The 19,843-nt window shown below is 39.0% G+C and overlaps 1 protein-coding gene and 1 pseudogene across 12 annotated transcripts in view; one reads left to right on the forward strand and one right to left on the reverse strand.

Annotated features, from left to right (window-relative positions):
• The window catches only part of RhoGEF2 (Rho guanine nucleotide exchange factor 2), a 176,677-nt gene that overhangs the window by 136,955 nt on the left and 19,879 nt on the right, over nucleotides 1–19,843 (reverse strand). For 4 of the 11 annotated variants that reach the window (XM_089738101.1, XM_089738096.1, XM_089738098.1 and 1 more), the window contains exon 1: nucleotides 6,472–6,714. The exons of 3 other annotated variants lie outside the window; for them this stretch is intronic. In XM_089738101.1, the coding sequence (XP_089594227.1) occupies nucleotides 6,472–6,480 (9 nt within the window). In that variant the 5' untranslated portion in view covers nucleotides 6,481–6,714. Of the gene's footprint in view, nucleotides 1–6,471; nucleotides 6,716–19,843 lie in introns of those variants that run through there. 4 more of the 11 variants (XM_089738100.1, XM_089738093.1, XM_089738103.1 and 1 more) reach the window with 2 other exon arrangements.
• On the forward strand, nucleotides 14,482–18,548 carry LOC149499916 (uncharacterized; annotated as a pseudogene). Its single transcript, XR_016325336.1, has 2 exons — nucleotides 14,482–15,201; nucleotides 18,337–18,548. The product of XR_016325336.1 is annotated as an uncharacterized LOC149499916 (transcript).

The following is a 19,843-nucleotide window of genomic DNA, read 5'->3' on the forward strand; positions in this document are numbered from 1 at the left end:
TCTTAAACAAGTAGGATATGCTATGAAATTAATATATCCTCTGCTTTGTGTTGAGCTAAGAAAAATTTTGGCTGACCGTGCGTCAGTCCACGGATTAATAATAGGTACCATAGGCCTGGTTAATACTGCCGCTGAAACTTTGAACTCTTGCCTTTTTTTTGTTGCCTTTGTAGGCAGACGAGCATACGGCCCACCTGATGGTAAGTGGTCACCGTCGCTCATGGACATCAACAATACCAGGGACAGAGCCAAGCCGCTGCTTACCGTTAAGTACTCTCCGCAAGCCTCGTTTGAAGAAGGACATGTCATAGCGCTCGGGAAACACCGTGGCGGGGAGTTCACCGTGCCTTGAGGCACTTTATAAGATCTATTACGTAAAGTTTTCTTATAATAACAAACAAAACTAACGCATATTGCTAAATATATTTGAACAAATTTTGATGACTTCATTTCATCACCTTCAGAAAAATAAAGGCAATATTAAACTACAAACTATCAACAGTACAAATAAAATCCGGTGTGCATGTGGCATGGTTTTCATAAAATTCAATGTCCTATCATCTCCGACATTGAGCCCCTAAGATTGCGGGAGGCAATCGCTATGGCTGGTCCACGAGCAAATCTGATTGGTCGTTAGCCAAACAGACGAGTGATGTACAAACATTTATGAATTAAACTGGCTACTGTAGCTACTACTAAAACTCAAACTAAACAGGAAACGTAATATATTTTCAAACTGTGTACTCAAAGTGTATGTCGCGATCACAGTATTAAATTTATATTGTTCTAAAATGTCCGTGTTTACTGTGTGTAGACACTATGTTTTGATTGTATTCGCAGGTATCAGATTATAAGTGATTGCTTTCAGTTATGGAAACCGGCAATGGCAGAGATAGTTTACATCTCTACCACTGATAAACATTTTACAATCTAATTGTGGAGCTAATGTAATTCACATTAGGGTTCGTCTAGAAGTCGCAATATGATTATAATCACTAACTCTTTAAGATTTAGATTACTTTTATGTATTATATTTTCTCGTGAATAAACAAATAAATAATACTTAGTTTAAAAAAAACTAACAAAATACGCTTTTATAGAAAATACAACTAAAAAATAGAAAATAAATTTCAATAAATTTGAATTAAAAATAGTGTAAGAAAATAATATTATTTATTGAAAAAAAGAGTGGGGTGCTTTTCAAGATATTATCAAAATAACCCTTCTACTCATATCTGTTCATAAAATATTTATAACTACTGATACCATGCTGCCCACGCTTTTTTTTACAATAAAATATTTTTTTCTTACACATTAAAATTTATTTTCTATTTTTTAGTTGGATTTTCTATAAAAGCGCAAACTGGTTAGTTTTTTTAAACTATTATTTATTTTTCATTTATTTTGTTGAATTTCAAATTATTAGTATTTTTTTTTTATATTGTATCAAATTGTCATCGGTCCATAATAAGTATGCCAAATTTCGAGTTAATCGGACTTTTGAAGGGGGTCAAAATCATGTTCAAAGATTCCGTTACATACTAACATACATACGTCTGAGGCTAATAAAAGCGTATTAAAAAAGAGGAACGGTTGGCAAGTAGAACAGACAAAAAGTACTAAGCTTTTTCTTAGTGCCTATCTATCTATTATTATTATACAGCTCTACAGCCGCACAGCAGACAGCTTCGGTGAAGAGCTTGAAAAGTACGGACGCGATTTTATGCACCGCCCTACTTTTTGTAATGATGTAATCTCAGTTAATTAAACACAACAATAATATGAGCTTATCGTTTCTAACGTATTATCGTCCGTACGTATTTTAACGTCTGTCTGGTGTAGTGGTAAGTGACATGGTCACTACACAAGGGGGTCGCGGGTTCGAATCCCGCCAAGGGAAGATATTTGTATGATAAATATAAATGTCTTTTCCAGGGTTATGGATGTATATTAAATATATGTATGTGTATAATAAAAATATTACATTTATTTCCGTTATCTGGTACCTGTAACACAAGTTCTTTACGAACTTATCAAGGGACCAGTTAACGTGGCGTGATTGGTGGTAAATATTTATATTTATATCGATATGAGAGTTCCTAGTTGAGGACAGTTTTGGTTACACACTGGCTAGCGAAGACACCTCAAGTTATAGACAACTATCTCTCTGCTATGTCATGTGGGAGCGTTTTTATTTATTTATTATTGCTTAGATGGGTGGACGAGCTCACAGCCCACCTGGTGTTAAGTGGTTACTGGAGCCCATAGACATCTACAACGTAAATGCGCCACCCACCTCGAGATATAAGTTCTAAGATCTCAGTATAGTTACAACGGCTACCCCACCCTTCGAACCGAAACACGCATTACTGCTTCACGGCAAAAATAGCCAGGTTGGTGGTACCTACCCGTGCGGACTCACAAAGGTCCTACCACCAGTAATTGCGCAAATTATAATTTTGCGGGTTTGATTTTTTGTTGCCTGAAGTTGTCGAAGTCGTATAAATTTGTTTATTTATTTATCTAAATTCCTTCCCTAGACAAAATGAAAAAAAAACTACACCGCTCCCTAGACGGCAGCATAAAGAAATAGACATAAACAGTTTTAAAGAGATAAAAATCATAAAACCCCGTTGTGTTTGCAGCTCGATGTTTGGATTTAGAGTGGATAAACCAATAAACATTGCCTTTATGTGTTGTTGCCAGTTTATTTTTTGATATTCATTCAGTATTATAATATGTATCTACGTTCATGTGCGATTGTGCTGAAGACTTCTTCATTAGTGGTAGGACCTCTTGGGAGTCCGTACGGGTAGGTACCACCACCCCGCCTATTTCCGCCGTGAAGCAGTAATGCGTGTTTCGGTTCGAAGGGTGGGGTAGCCGCTGTAACTACTGAGATCTTAGAACTTATATCTCGAGGTGGGTGGCGCATTTACGTTGTAGATGTCTATGGGCTCCAGTAACCACTTAACACCAGGTGGGCTGTGAGCTCGTCCATACATCTATGTAATAATAAAAAAAAAGTTGTATCAGAACTAGTGAGATTTTTCTTATTGCCCATGGACTTCAGCAATGCCAGGGGCAGAGCCAAGCCGCTGCCTAACGTTTCTGTGCAACTTTGGGTCTTTGTCGATATTGAGATAACGTAACAGAATTGATCAATAGCCGTTCAGACAAGCCCCCGAATACGCTACCAGTCCTGGTTAAGCCTCATGTTTCTGCACCAACAAAATAAAAATAATCGACTTAATTCCGAGCTTCCATCGCAAAAAGTCAATGAACATTAATTATTTTTGCATTTATTGTATGTACCCTTTAACACAAATTCATAGAGTCTAAGTCAACAAAGAAAAGTGATGGCTTTAACTCTAGCTCAAAAGAAAACAAGTGATAAATGTTTCCGATTCCACAATACCATAAACATGTTTTCGGCAGGTTCTACTGGAAGGAGGGCGTCTTGTGAGCCCGCAAGGGTAGGTGCCACCCTGTCTATTTCTGCCGTGAACAATTAATACGCTTCAGTTTCAAGAATAGGGTAGCCGAGGTACTACCAATACTTCACATGTCTCAAGGTGGGTGGCGGTATTTATTTTGTTAATGATTACTATTGACTCCCAATAACTAATTGACACTAAGTAAGCCGTGAAGTTCGTCCACTCATCCAAGCAACAAATAAAATCTACATATTTAATTAAGATTCAAAGTGTATTAAGTTACTCAAATTAAAAAACAACTAACTACACATAAAGCTTCGTCTACCTACCTCAGTGAAACTTGGCGAATCCCGCGAATTCTAAACAAGAACTTAACGACCGATCACATGGTAGAATTATTAACGTTTCCCAAATACAGTTTTGTACTGCTTTGTTGAAACATAATAAGCTATTTGCTAACTAACATTTTGTTTCTTGTATGTAATGTTTTTACAAAATACGCCAGGCCAAGTGTTAGCATCAAAACCGTGAAGGAACCCTGACCATAGATCGCTGACCGCTAAACTAATGCAATCTCCAAAAGGGTACTTGTCTTTTGTGATCAAATCACAATGACACTCAAGACTACTTTTCCTGCTACCGAAATAAATTCGCATGTATTTCGTTCATTCCGTTGATAGCTGAACTAATCCGTTTCAAAGTCAGACCCGACGGCCTTAGCGCGGCACACTTGACCCACTTCATGTGGTATGTCATGAGACAACGCACACGCTTATCATATTACTCTATTTGAAACTGAACTTAAGCCTAAAGTAAACGTTTGATTATAAATTATTCGATAACAAAGACATAACGGTGCAAGGGTTTCAATCCCAACTGTCTTTACGGAGTCGAACATGAAAGTGGCCAGGGGTAAGTAGGCAGCGGCTTGGCTCTGTCCCTGACAATGCTGACGTCCATGAACGACAGTAACCATCAGGTGGGCCGTATGCACGTCTGCCTTTAAGGCAATAAAAAAAATTTGATCTTTTTAAATATTTTCCTGTATAGACGGGCGAGCAATTTCACGACCGATCTGGTGTGAAATGGTTAGCGAACAACAATGGACTCAATGGAGTCCAAATCGTATTGTATGATGGCTATCGCACACTTCAAACCGGGACACATGACTGTTCCACGGCAGAAAAAGGCGGGATAGGGATACCCGCCCGCCTATAACAGACCCAACCAATTTTTTCGCTTAGTTCACAAATGAAGATTTAATCTCATAAACCTTGTTTTTCCATCATAATTCCTGTGGTGTGTATTGGAGGTGGATGATGAGTTTTGTAAGACCGGTTACATCCCGGGAACACCTCCGCGTCTATGCGATTCCAGTTTTAAGGGTATGATTGATACACATGATTCCAAGACAAAATTAAATGAATTCCGATTTCATGATTCGGGCGGCAGCATTGATTCACGTTGTGTTTTGGTACGAGATTGATACATTGGCAATAAAGACTATTTTATAATACCGTATGTAGAATATGTCTCGATGTAAGGAAGTAGCCCCACTGTTGCTTTAAGAATTACCCCTTTGTTAAGACCTGTGTCTATTGGGCTTGTGTTCACGATTAAATGTCCATGATTAGAAGTCCGATATGTTATGCATCTTTAAATATATAACATATATTTTGGGGCTATTGTTTGTTCGAACGTCTTTTAAATTTATTTCTATGAGTTTAAAAAAATAAACAGAGTCTTTTAGTTCAGAATAAGACAAATGTGTTCTTTCCGTCTCTTTTAAATCAAGTGCATACCTTAAAGTATTAAAATCAAAAAATTAAAAGATTACATTTTTGGAGTTTACCAAAAAATTAGAATTTTGGGCTAAGTCACTTCAATTCTAAAGGTGCGATATATGATCCTTATTGATTTGATAATGTTCTAACTGTTCTTAATTCAAGTCAGGGTTATACCTCATTGGCTGCAACAACATTATTTTTCAATCACAACAATTTCAAACAGACACGTGACTCTAATGAGTCACGAAATGAAAATGGGTAATGAAAACCTAAACACGATAATTCGTGTTTAGGTTTTTCAACTTCTTCGTGTCTTCGTTACGAAAACAAACAGTCTCTACGGTTTACTCTCCCGGAAACTGTGGGCTTAGTGCGAGTTTTTTAACGTTCTCGATAGCGTAAAAGTTAACTCAATTTTGTATGCAGTTGGAACAGCGCCCTTAGCGGGCAAACGATTCCATTTCATACAAATATGAGCTAACTTTTACGCTATCGAGAACGTTAAAAAACTCGCACTAAAGCACACTGTTGTAGTATTCAAGAAAATAATCTTTCTTATTGACGTTGACGGGAAATGAGCGTACAGTCCAGATAAGACATGGTTTCCGTTGTCCATGAACATCGGCCATCCAAAGGACAACCTTCACTTAGCGGTCAGGTCCTTCGAAATATTGCTTATTGTTCATTTCTCAGCCTGAAACGCAGGGACAAGCTAGCAATTGCGCCTGACGTAGCTGAACTCAGTTTCGACAACAAGCGGTGCGATTGTAAAAAACGAGACAATCAGAACCGATAAAAAAAGAGACAAATCACGCAGAATCACTTGGCCTCAAACTACGATTCAATCATACGAATGTTAGCCCGATGTTGAAATAGAATTCACGACACTCGGCCCAGCAGTCAGGGGCGCCAATTACTGCGCCACCGAGTCACTAGGTATAAACAAACTGAACGTTGGAAGAGTCGTTGGATATTCGCAATAAGTTTATAATCATATAGGTTGGATTAACACTAAACATACCATAACGGGTCAAATGACCCATTTTGAACTTTTGCATTGAATATGCACGTATCATCTTATTTATCTTATTTATCATGTACATTTGATTATTTCTTACCAATTAATCTACAGTTATAATACATTTGTTTTGTTTATTATGCTTGTCATATACCATTATCTACCCGCTATGGTAGAAATAGATACTAGTAAGTGTTTGTATCATTAATGTTAAAATTAAAAACGTTACCTTTCGCATTTCCTTTCGATCAATGAACGACGATCTTTGCCCAAAACATTGATATTTACAAAATTCCCATTTCAAAGGAAGCTTTGTTTTAAACTACCCTCCTTTCCTCACACATGCGCGTATACACTCACACTATAATCACTGTGTACACGGCACACAAAATCGCACAAATACTTATATACTGTTCTACTACACGAGCACAGCTACAGAGAACCACCGCGGGTTTGGGTCCCGGCACGACTACTGCAAGACATTAAATCGTAAACAACGGTTTTACATAAGAGTTCCAGGAACGACATTTTGGCACGGGATCCGGTCGCGTCACGGGCTTATTAAATACAATGACAGGCCATGCCGCGGTGACAGCCTTGACCATCGCAGACTACGATTATAATTGGACATGATGCCGTCAGCACGTGAGAGCATAGCTATTTACAACGCACTGGAGTTTTGAGCGACAATGTTGTTTAGTTTTATAATTTTCTGCTTCGGGTTGCTCAACTACTTTTACATTCGATAGATAGATACGATCAATATCGATCGTAGAAGTTTTATTTGTAAACTTGTAGTGCAATGCAAAACTGTTCTTCAAAGACCTCCTCAGTGCTCTGCGTGTCAAAGAAGATCCTGTGAAAGATCTACGTAATCAAATATTTAAATTAAGGTTTTTTGTTATTGCTTAGATGAGTGGACGAACTCACAGCCCACCTGGTGTTAAATGGTTACTGGAGCCCGTAGACATCTACAACGTAAACGCACCACCCACCTTGAGATATAAGTTCTAAGGTCTCAGTATAGTGACAACTGCTACCCCACCCGCATTACTGCTTCATGGCAGAAATAGGCAGGGCGGTGGTACCTACACGGGCGGACTCTCAAGAGATCCTACCACCAGTAAGTTACTTGTTACAAGGTTACACGAAACGGGGACGTCTGAGAGTGGATGGATTTAAGATGAACAAAAGCTCCTTTGAAAGAATTCCACCAGTCCTATATCCTTAAAAAATAGATTTCAGATGAGCAGTTTGAAACGTTACAGTGTATGTTTAAATACCAATCAACTTTATTGCTGTTCAAACTTAAGACAGCAGGCAACGGTAGGTCTTTACTAATCAGTGTTCCTGACATACCTGATTATCATACAATGGACCTGGATGTCAGTCCTGGAGAAATCATCGACTCGTGTGCTTTTGTTGGCAATAAAAAAATCACGATCGCGTCTAAATAGAGAAACCGGTAATAAATTTTGACATTCGCTTCACTCCATACGGTCATTAATCAAAAACCATCCAAACTCGTGACTTATCCTTCTGAGGATAGACGAACATTTAACAAATTTGTATTTTGATTAGCACGTTAATCAAATCAGCTAATGAGTTTGCGTCTTGAGATTTTTATAATTGTGAGAGAATTTTGTCTGCAACACAGCAAAACAGAAAACATAGGAAAATCAGTTTTAAAATAAAATAAAAAATACAAGATCGAAATTAAAATACAAATCCTTCAAGAATTCGTAAATCAGTTTCAACAATTTACAATTCCCATGGTTAGTCGCCTAAGCCGATCGCGTATTTTCTATACTAATATTATAAAGAGGAAAGATTTGTTTGTTTGTTTGTTTCGAATAGGCTCCGAAACTACTGGACCGATTTGAAAAATTCTTTTTCCATTAGAAGCCGACATTGTCCCTGATGAACATAGGCTACTTTTTTTATTATTTTTTTTATTTTTATTTTTTTGTTTCATGTGTGTTTTAATGTTTCCGAAGCGAAGCGAGGGCGGGTCGCTAGTTCATAATAAATTAAAAGAAACGCACAACTTCTGAGACCGAACCTATGTCAAATAAACGTGAAGATATATTCCCGATTACAATATACACGTCGAAGCATGATGATACGGTTGCATCAACTCCGTGATACTGAGAATATATTCATAGTAACTTATACATCTTGAAATTTCGAAAGTTTCATCGCGTACACAATCTCATCGGAACAGGTACAACGACAAAGATACTTAACATACATGATATACTTCGCTAAATAAATTAACGTATTATAGAATGATCTGTACGATTATCATATGATATACATAGTATCTTTTAATAAAATATTATCGACATTACTACATAAGGCCCCACCCTATTTGTATAAAATCCACTGAAACATAGGTTTTCATTCTGCATACAGGAGGTGGAAACTGTGCACCACATGCTTTGTGAGTGCGATGGTCTAGCAATCGATATGCCGTAAAATGTGCTACTCAGACACTACAATGTGGAATAGCATGAGTTATAACTATGGGTTTATATTAGGTCAGGTCGAGTCAGTTTTCTTTTGTTACTACTTACTTCTATTTATACATTCTATCACAAACTAAAGCAACCAAAATATTTGTCAAAAAAAAACATTTTGATTATTCTACAATTTACATCTCTACGGCTACGGCTACTAGTAGGGTAGTACGAGTATTCTACTACGAACGCTAATGGCTCTGTCAAATAATCAAGTAAACAACGTTACCAGCTAGTGCGAGTTCGCAACAAGTTCTATAACCTGTCCTTCTCTTTTTATCATCACAATAAATGTGAACTTTTTTTTCCGGGCGTGCCGGACTCCTACCGGCTAAAACCACCCTGGTGTCCACCCACACGTGCGCGCAGGGTCGCGGGAATCCAAATTCTTCCGCAGCCCCACACCAGTGCTGGCCCGGTCTGTCCAGGCCTCGTCTCCTGCACGGGGTAGTGAGGCGTTCAGCTACTCCGTGCATCGCCTTAGAGGCACGCGCCGACACCCGCACGCGCTCCGTCTCAGGTCCATCGAATAGGGGGCGAGGGCTTTCCCAAGTCCCTGGCCCCATTCATGGGGGGCGGAAAAGGGCGTTGTCCGCCTTTCTCCTGCGCCCGGTGCGCCTTCTGCGGCCGGGGAAGGGAGTCGAGATCTCCCTCTCCCGTTCCGCTGTTTCCTTCTGCGACATCACGTCCTTGCAGAAGGACACCACGGCGTCCCACGACTCTGCGCTGCCGACCATCCTCCGCACTACGGCTGGCAGCGACAGATCGCTTCCTACTTCATTTGTGAGGACACGGCGCTGCTCCTCCCAAGCTACACACTCGGCGAGCGTGTGTTGCGCCGTGTCCTCCCCGCAGTGGACGCAGTGGTGGACAATAAATGTGAATAACCCAAGCTCAAATTTAAAAGATAAAAGTCAAACCGTCTTGGCAATGATACGCATTACACTAATCATTACAAGAAGCCTTCGTTGTCTACAAGCCTCCGTTGGGCTTAAATCGCATAATCATCACCACAGGTTTTGGTGCAGTGGGACTAGCTTTCCAAGCACAACAGCCACGGGTGTGAACAGTGCTTTTTGCATACGCCTACCATAGCGTTTCTCCACAACGACCCGTCCTGCATTGTTCGCACTAAGCGAATTCCCGCAATCATCATCGATCCACCTTATAGTAGACATATTCGTGGAGCATCTTTCGTTGATTCATAGTCTGGTAAATTATATACAAGAATGGCGTGCGTAATTAGACTATCAGATGAGGATATTGGTACGAATGGACGAGTTTTAAAGACAGCCTGATTATATCTATACTACAGGGGTTTTTACGGATGTTCCGTTATAACTACTGAACCATGCATCCGATTGACTTAAAACTTGGTATCCATGTAGAAAATACATGTACTTAATGGATAGGCTAATATTTATATGAGTGTTTAACTCCCTACACCAGTTGCGGGGACGTTAATGATGAGAATCTTTGTGGGGGTGAGAAATAATAATTTTCAATTTTAAATGCCCAGCGAAGCGGACAGGTACAGCTAGTTATATTATAATTTAAGAATCCACAACAACATACCGATTTTAAATTAGAACGCGTGCTCCTTTCAGAACGTGAGTGACGTCCGTACGATAAATGATTCACACGACATCCAGACCAACCGACGCCGGTCGGTTTTGTTTCGAAAGATCTTATCGGCACGCGAAACGGAACAACGCAGGGGCAAGTTTGGACAGATAAAAACACCGCATCCAGTTTGTTTACTAATGTTTTTTTGTGTTATTTCAACTGTATACGATATCTATTGCTATTATATTTTAGTATTGTGGTCCTTTTTCACTGTATCTATTGATGTAGGTCCCTTTTTTCAGGACCCCTGTTTTGATCCCCTCTATCATCAGGATTTGACGTATCATACAGCAATAATGGTTGTTGGAACGAGCGTCGGGGGAGGCCTATATTCAGCAGTGAAGGTCTATGGACTGAGAGATAGATATAAATTAAACCACATAAGTTAATCAACATTAAGTTGAAATTGTTAATTTGGTGTAGTTTAGACAACGACTTGGCTGTTTTCCTCTTCTTGGCTCTGCTCTGCCTTTAAAGACACTAAATCGCACAATACAAAAGTACTAAAATTAAACTTGATCAAAACAGTATACACGTCTACTACTTATAAACAACAAAATCCAATATTCTTGGTGTTAGAACGAAACACAGATCCGAAATTACGCATTCGACGCCTAGAGCAATTACGTCTAGACCGGACGGCATGACCAAAAATCTGAAACGACAGAATATGCAGGAAGTCTGCCAATATCAGAACTCTGCCAAGAAAATTGCAAACATTTTTTATATTGAATTGTGGACGTTATGGAACGATTGCCAACTCAAAAATTAACTTCCGCTTTTTTAAAAATGCCTTCCTTTGGATCTCACTAAGGAGATAAGGAATAGCCAAACTGCGGTTTGAAATAAGTTTTGTTTATTAGTACTCCTATAGTTGCGTTAATTGTGAGCGTGTTTTTAATACGCTTGTATTAGCTTCAGACGTATGTATGTTAGTATGTAACGGAATCTTTGAACGTGATTTTGAACCCCTTCAAAACTTCGGATTAACTCGAAACTTGGCATACTTATTAAGGACCGATGACAATTCAATAATTAAAAAAATATAGAAAAACTTTAAATTTAAATTTAACAATAGTTGAAAATTAAATAATAGGTTAAAAAAACTAAAAAAAATACGCTTTTATAGAAAATCCAACTAAAAAATAGAAAATAAATTTTAATAAATATGAATTAAAAATAGTGTAAGAAAAAATGATTTTATTTAAAAAAAGCGTGGGGTGCTTTTCAGGATATTATCAAAATAACCCTTCTACTCATATCTGTTCATAAAATATTTATAACCATGCACCAAATTTATTAAAATTAATTTTCTATTTTATAGTTCGATTTTCTATAAAAGCGTATTTTTTTAGGTTTTTTAAACTATTATTTATATATTAATTAATTTAAAATTACATATAAACGAATTTCAAGAAATAAACTTATTTCAATCTCAAACCATTACCCTGTTAGGATATCGTAGAATAAAGATTGAATTGAAATAAAGATTATTCTCCCCGTGAAATCAGAACACAGAATCAGCACCAGGAATAGATCGGATGATAGACAAGCAAGGGCCTATCTTTTTTTAAATTGGATTTCAGTACATCCGTACTCATTTTCAATAACAAATCATCTGACCGTCACATTTAAAAATATTAATTATTTCGGAAGAAACCTATCAAAGAACATGCACGACAGATCGTAAAATTTTACGACGCTATCGCGTAGTGAGTGGACTACAATGCATGCGCATACGTATTCACAGTTGCACTTTATAACATTTAAGGTGAATTGAAGATCAAAATGAATTTTATGCATGTTTTTTATCTAAGATTTAATTAAAATTACTTTTGTTTTATTATTTTTGTATTATTTTTGATGTTGCTACAGACAGCTCAATACTAAAACCCCCACAGACACAGCCCACTGAGTTTCTCGCCGGATCTTCTCAGTGGGTCGCATTTCCGATCCGGTGGTAGATTCTGCGAAGCACTGCTCTTGCTAGGGTTAGTGTTAGCAACATTCCCGGTTTGAGTCTCGTGAGCTCACCCTACTAATTCAGTGAATCTACAATAACCCTTCGAGTTTACTAAAATAAATCAATATAAAAAAAACCAAAACAACGCCCTAAGCACGTCAGTTTATCAAGAGCATTAAGTTAACTCCAAGTTACGTCACAAAAAAAATCGAAAACCACGGACAAGAGTCGCGCATCATGACATCTATTTTGTTTCTCCATGTTTTTATCCGACGCTAGGCTTCAGCATTCAGTCTTCTGATGGTGACAGGCAAGGTAGATGGCAAACGTCCCAGAGGACGTTGTCCCACGAGATGGTTGAACCAAATGCGATCTTCTCTGAACATCAACTTTCACAATGCCCTTCATGAAGCTAAGGATCGCAGCAGATGGAGGGAAATCGTACGGGAGAAACTGATGCAGCGTGGGAGTCACGACCCTCAGTAATGAGGAAAACGACGGGAGGAAGCTTAAGCAATGAACGTCTTTTGCATAAAGGAAATCAGTTCCAAAGTTCTTACGTGCTATGAAGAAAAGGTGTTTAACAACGCACTACACTTGAAATTGGCCGAAATAAAACTGGGGAACTCCCCTCCGTTAAAGAGCGGTACAGCCATGTTGCAGCAGAGATAAGTCTTGTAATATCCGAGTACAATATGAGCATAGAATTACAGCGAACGTTACATGTGGAAGTAGGAAAAGTGGTTTATCATAGGCAAGGTCACAGAACCGGTACACTTGAGGCGCTATAAAAACAATAAAAACGAAATATCTTGTAGATCCTGATTCACACAATACAAACGATGACATAAGAATGCGCTCACAATGTAACGGTTAGTTCGTACGCTCGCCGTGAATCACTCGCATAGCACACACAATCTAGAACACCATTAGCTTAAACGTTATTTTCCCACGGTTTCCGCTCAAACATTTATAGATTATTCGGTAATGTGATCGATGGGAATTATGACATTGTTGTATGGCGTATTATTTTGTCAATTAGAAATCAAAACCGAAAATAATATTAACAAACGATTTCCCGAGCGCTATGACATATCCTTCTTCAAACGAGGTTTGTGGAGAGTACTTAACCTATGGCTACCCCTGGCATTGATGGAATCTCTGGGCGACGGTAACCATTCACCCTCAGGTGGGCCGTATGCTACTAGCGTAATAAAAAACACTTGCATCTGCATGAAAGCCCTCAAAAAAATCATCTAGATCGAGTTTTTTTTTCTTATCTTAAATGGGTGTACGAGCACACAGCCCACCTAATGTTAAGCGGTTACCGGAGCCCATAGACAACTACAACGTAAATGCCGCCACCTATCTTGAGACACTAGTTGTAAGGTCTCACTTTTAACTGTACAACAACAGTACTTTTAACAGTACAGTCCAAACTAAGTTAAGGATCTCCCAGCACATAGCAAAGTTCACCATAAGCAACTATTTTAATTAAATTCGATCCATCAATTTCTGAATAACAACAATCACAAACAGCTTTATGGTTGAGATGAAGGTAATGTTCTCTTGAAAGACCAGCCGTAACTTTTTACATACACACCAATGGACTCAAAGCCTAGATACTGAAAGAAAGCCCAAATGAAATGCCACTTTTGTAATGAAATTGTAATTAAATTCAATTTTTCTTCATCAGCCTTTGAAATAGAGTATGAGTAAAATGACTGCAAACACACATAGTGCTATTTTGTGCCTACCCTACATGTTACCTTAATACATTCTCGAGTTTTATACATACCAAAGCTACTTCCATAAACTTTATATTGGCAAAGGCACACACCATAAACACGTTCAAACACAATCATTTCACAATTACTTATAAACACGAGATAAACAAACGTTCCGACCACAGCTGTTTTGTTATTGATTAATTTTGCGTTTGAATATCGGAAAAATCCTTGTTAAAAGACACGATAATTGCAAGCTGTCGGCGAACACAAAGCTCTGGAGAAATAAAAACAATAAATTTTACCGATAACCCAATTTGACCTGTATTATGCATAATTAATAATGGTGGAGTAGATAAGCCTACTGTCGTCTCTTGTCAGCCGTATTTTCTGAAGCTATTGTAACGGACGTGACGTCAGCTGTCATGCCCTGCCGCCAGCCAAGCCGCCAAGCCATATTAACACGCCCCCTTCCGCCATAGCCACCGCCACCGCCGCCAGCCAAAGCCAACGAAGGGGGGATAGTGTTAATAAAACAAGCCATGCCAGCCATTTCTAACTACTTTTCTGCATTCTTGCACAAATAAAAGAACTTGTCGTTACGCTGCTGGTTTTTATTGTCACATCATTTGCAACAATCAGAAGTGGCATAAAGAAATGAAACAACGTCATATACACGCTCAGATGTCTCGGTCTTCTGACAAGTTTGAAGAAGATGAAGCTCCTATTCCACTGGCGAGGAAGGTGTTGAAAAATGGCTTCAGAAGGAGGTCCACAAGGCGATACTTGAGCTACAGGATGAAGAACCTGGAACAATCAAACCAAAGGAACATCGACGTCGTCGGACGAAGAGCGCCTGCCGCCCTGTCCTTCCATCATTCTGGTTCACGTGGACGGAAACTAGAAGAGCAACAACGTGGAGTAACCCACTGCGGCACTACGAGCTTCACGGCGCTTCACGAGATTCACGGCTACGAGCTTCCTTCTCCCTGCCTGCGACGCTGCTGAACGGCGAAGACAGCTACATCAAAGACATCAACATGGGCTCGGAGACCATCCTGTGGCCGCCGGGCGAGGTCCTGCTGAGGGCCAACAGCTGCGAGGAGCCACAGCCAAACAGCCAGGTGTGTTGCATTTCTACTTGCCATAGCCATGCCATTACAAATATTTCGAGATTTGTGGGTAGAAATAAAAAAAATTAAAAGGAGCCATTAAATATTAGGAGTCATTCAGATTAAAAAAAATACAGTATAAGCATTGCTTTGCTACGAATACACATGATTTAGGTATTGCCAATTTAGTTCAAATGCAAATTAAGCTTACTAGTGATCAGCCCGTGTATCGCCACTTTTAGACATCGGCATTATAAAATAATCTGAATCTAGTCATGCTTCACCAGTGGTCTTATTAAGAAAAAGAACGGCGACAGTAGGCTATGCGTTGATTATCGTGCGTTAAACGCTATGGTAAAATATAAAAGTATCCACCGAACAGTACTGCACGAGTTTAGATTTAGCCCAGGGCTACCATCAATTGAGCATTGTGCCAGACACACAACTGCTTTCATTACACCGCAAGGTCATTATTTCTAGTACACTAGAATTCCTTTTGGTTTAGCAAATGCGCCATCTGTATTCATGCGTTTCTTCTTTATCTCCACCTTATTCCACTAGGTGGGGTAGTTAAATGCGTTTAATAAATAAAATAATTGAGTCTGTGGGTAGAAAAGAAATGGGTAAAAATAAATGTAGGTCAAATCGAGATACTAGCAATTTTAAACGATTTACATCTACCCTCAGTTGGTATAAAATCGGGTTCAATAATTATTGAGAAAGTACTTGGGAAATTTTATGGTGGAGACTTAAAATTAAATATGAGTAAATGCTCATTCTTGGAGGAACAAGTCACTTATTAGGTCATGAAATATCTTCAGACGGTATACAGCCGGGTGCAACAAAAATTGACGGCCGTTTCGCAGTGTCCTGTGCCAAATAATGCTTATAGTGTGCGACAGTTTATTGGTTTAAAAAAAAAAAAAGATAAATCATGGGTGTGGGGCCGTGAACAAAACGCGAATTTCGAACAACTGAAAAACAGCTTACGTTTCAAACCTGTGCTAGCTCTGTATAATCCTATGCTTCCTACAGAAATACAAACCGATGCGTGTAACTTAGGAATTTCTGGTATACTATTACAAAAACAAACTGACAACTCACTGCGGCCTGTTATACTATTTTAGCCGGGTTACTAGGAAGGAAGAATGTGTATCATAGTTAAGAGCTCATAACCTGGCGGTCATACAATCGCTACGTAGGTTCCGTGTTTATGAAGTAGGTAAACATGATATAGTAGAAACTGATTGTACTGTGGTTTGTGCTACGCTTACCAAACGCGACATTATACCATGCATTGCGCGATGGTGAGTTTTGAAAGAAGATTATGACATTAGTGTTGAGTATAGACCTGGTGAACGTATGGAAAATTTGTAGACGCGCTTAATAGGCATCCTGTTGACATGATGAACGTGAATCGTCTTAGTTACTGATTGATTCTGTACTGTGCAATGTCAGGACGAAAAGCTTAGTTCGATTATAAAGCAATCTATACTAACATTATAAAGCTGAAGAGTTTGTTTGTTTGAACGCGCTAATCTCAAGAACTGCTGGTCCGATTTGAAAAATTCTTTCAGTGTTAAATAACCCATTTATTGAGAAAGGTTATAGGCTATATAACGCTAGCACCGCTAAGACCATCACTGGGTCAGCTAAGACCAATACAAGCGAAGTACCAGTAAGTAATGTTTCAAAATCGGGTTATTTTCCCTTTTGAGAGCTTCCGGTGCGTGCGCTGCAGAAACTGTTAAAGTTTCGCTAAAATAATGTGACAGAATTGTACCCCTTTAAAAGATCTAAAAAAAAAATGTCCGCGATAGCATATGTTAAGGTTGGCTCACTATAACGTTTTTTTTATGCTAATCAATTTGTACTAAAATAAAGCATTCTTTGTGTACTATATTCCACGCGGACGAAGTCGCGCTGATGTTAAAGATAATTATGAATGAACTAGTTCGAAAATTTTTTAAGGGAAATAGACTCGCAGTCCCTTCGGCTAAATGGAAAATTGTACAAATGCACTATGACGACATTTGTCACGTGGATCTAAATCATCGTTTAGCTCTGATTAAAAGCCAATATTGGTTTCTTAAAATGACACGCTTTATTAGGAAATACGTGGCAGCATGTCTTTATTGTACACATGAGAAGGATAACTATGTTAAAAAAAAGAAGACTGTCTATATCCGATCTCTAAACCATCTGATACTATGCGCATGGTACAAATATATAACATGATGCCCTTCTGTAGGACATCTAAAGGGCACCAACCAGTACATGATCGTAATGAAAGATGCGTTGTCTAAATTTGTGATAGCTGAACTAACGCGTACTGTAAATTTAATCGGGACCATTCGTGCATTGAAAAATATATTAATAGGGTTTGTCCAGATACCCGAATCACGTGGTGACAGACTACGGGAAAGCTTTTACGAGTAGGTACTTTAAAAAAATATATCAGAAGATAAACAGTTTAGGCATACGTTAAACGGTATTGCTTGTCCGCGCGCTAATTGGCCAGGTTGAACAAACTAAACATACAATTTTGTGTTGCGGGCAACTGATCCTAGTGAAGCTTCAAATAATTTAGTGAACTCCATTAATTGAGGCACAAACAACACAATTAAAAGTAACAGCGGCTACAAGCCTTGTGATTTAATCTTTGCGCGCTCTGGTAGGTCAATATGTGATGTTTCGATTCCTGGTCTCGAACCAGAAACTGTTGACGCACGGCGTAAGATAGCTGCAGCTAGGATAAAACAAGCGAGTACACACAACATTAATATAAAAAAAAAGCTCATGTTTATAAGAAAAGGCATTTTGTATCATAGAGACAGGCGCCAACTGGTTAGTAGCGCCGCTAGGATTAATACCAAATTAGACGATTTGTACTCAGGTCCGTATGTAGTAACTAAAGTAGTAGGTAACAATTGTTATCGAATTAGAAGTATATCTAAAAGGTTTACGAAGTTATAAAAACTTCACTGGCCTGGTATCAACAGATTCATTAAAGCCCTATAAAAGTATAGCCCATGTGTCCGATAGCGCTAGTAGTTCCGATGAGCAGCTCGAAACTGAAGACCTTATTGATTTATTTGAGAACTAAATGTTTTTGTGTGTTCCCCATTGCGGGAGCAATTGTTGCAGGATGGCCGAATGTAACGGACGTGACGTCAGCTGTCATGCCCTGCCGCCAGCCAAGCCGCCAAGCCATATTAACACGCCCCCTTCCGCCATAGCCACCGCCACCGCCGCCAGCCAAAGCCAACGAAGGGGGGATAGTGTTAATAAAACAAGCCATGCCAGCCATTTCTAACTACTTTTCTGCATTCTTGCACAAATAAAAGAACTTGTCGTTACGCTGCTGGTTTTTATTGTCACATCATTTGCAACACTATATTTAATTATTATAGGCGAATTAAGACTAGAACTTCCAAGCCAGTTTGTTACTGTAGTCAGAACTTCCGATCGTAAGTGGACATTTATAGCCATCGGTAATGATTGTTTTTATGGTTGAGACATTTCTGGTGGCCTGGAGGCCTTTCCAGTTTTACCAGGGCAGGTGGGCGAGCAAGGCCTCAGCCAGGAGGGGTGGAATTTGCTAACAGCTATCCGAGCGCCTTCAAAGGCGACCTAACAATTCAATAATAGTTGCTTCGCTTTTTCTTTTTTTTCCCTACCTATGCCTGATAGCCTTGAGAAGCTATTTCAGCAGAACCTTAACTAGTAGGTGAGCTTAAACCTAACGACGTTGCTAACACGAACCTAGCAAGAACCGTGCTTTGCAGAATCTACCACCGGATCGGAAACGCGACCCACTGAGAAGATCCGGCGAGAAACTCAGTGGGCTGTGTCTGTGGGTTAATTTACTCGTCGAGCCCTTCGTCGTAAGCGACGGGTTCGACGAGAACGTTGACCGGTGCTTGAGGTACCTAAAAGCACCGTTACTGAATCGGGAGGAGATTGCTGCTTCGCGAATTATCGGTAATGTAAGGAACGTAGTTCAGCCTCGCCATATTGCTAAAATTTGATTAATATCAAACTAATAAAATGTTGATACTTAAATAAAAGTAAATACAGAAGTGTCCGCCCGCGATGACTCATCAACGCGGAATGACTTCAAACGATTTCATTATTTACGTAGACTCGTATCAACAAGGCCGCTGCGCTTACACGACGACGGAAACGTCTCGGTAACCTTTACGGGACTTAGATAAATATGTTTATAAACATATTTAATTGATTTGTTGATAAACGCTAACGGGGTCGCAGTGGTATTCCGTCTCGATTTGTTTCAGGCAAAACAACAAATACCTACTCTTCCAGCGATTTACCGTTCTCAAACCGATGACAAAATCCAAGAGAACTTTTTAAAGTGATCGATGCCTAAATTTATAAAACAACCAGTCGTGCTCGCCCACTACGCTGGGCATTTAAAATTAACATTATTATTTATTGTCATTATTATTAGGGAGTCCAACACTCATATAAATATTAGCCTACACATTAAGTAAATGTATTTTCTACATGGATACCATGTTTGAAGTCAATCGGATTCATGGTTCAGTAGTTATAACGGAACATCCGTAAAAACCACTAAAGATTTATATAGTAGTATAGATGTATAGACAAAATTAAAAATATGAAAGAGTAA

Source organism: Bombyx mandarina, chromosome 24, assembly GCF_030267445.1.
Source record: "Bombyx mandarina strain Sakado chromosome 24, ASM3026744v2".
Taxonomy (NCBI): Eukaryota; Metazoa; Arthropoda; class Insecta; order Lepidoptera; family Bombycidae; genus Bombyx; species Bombyx mandarina.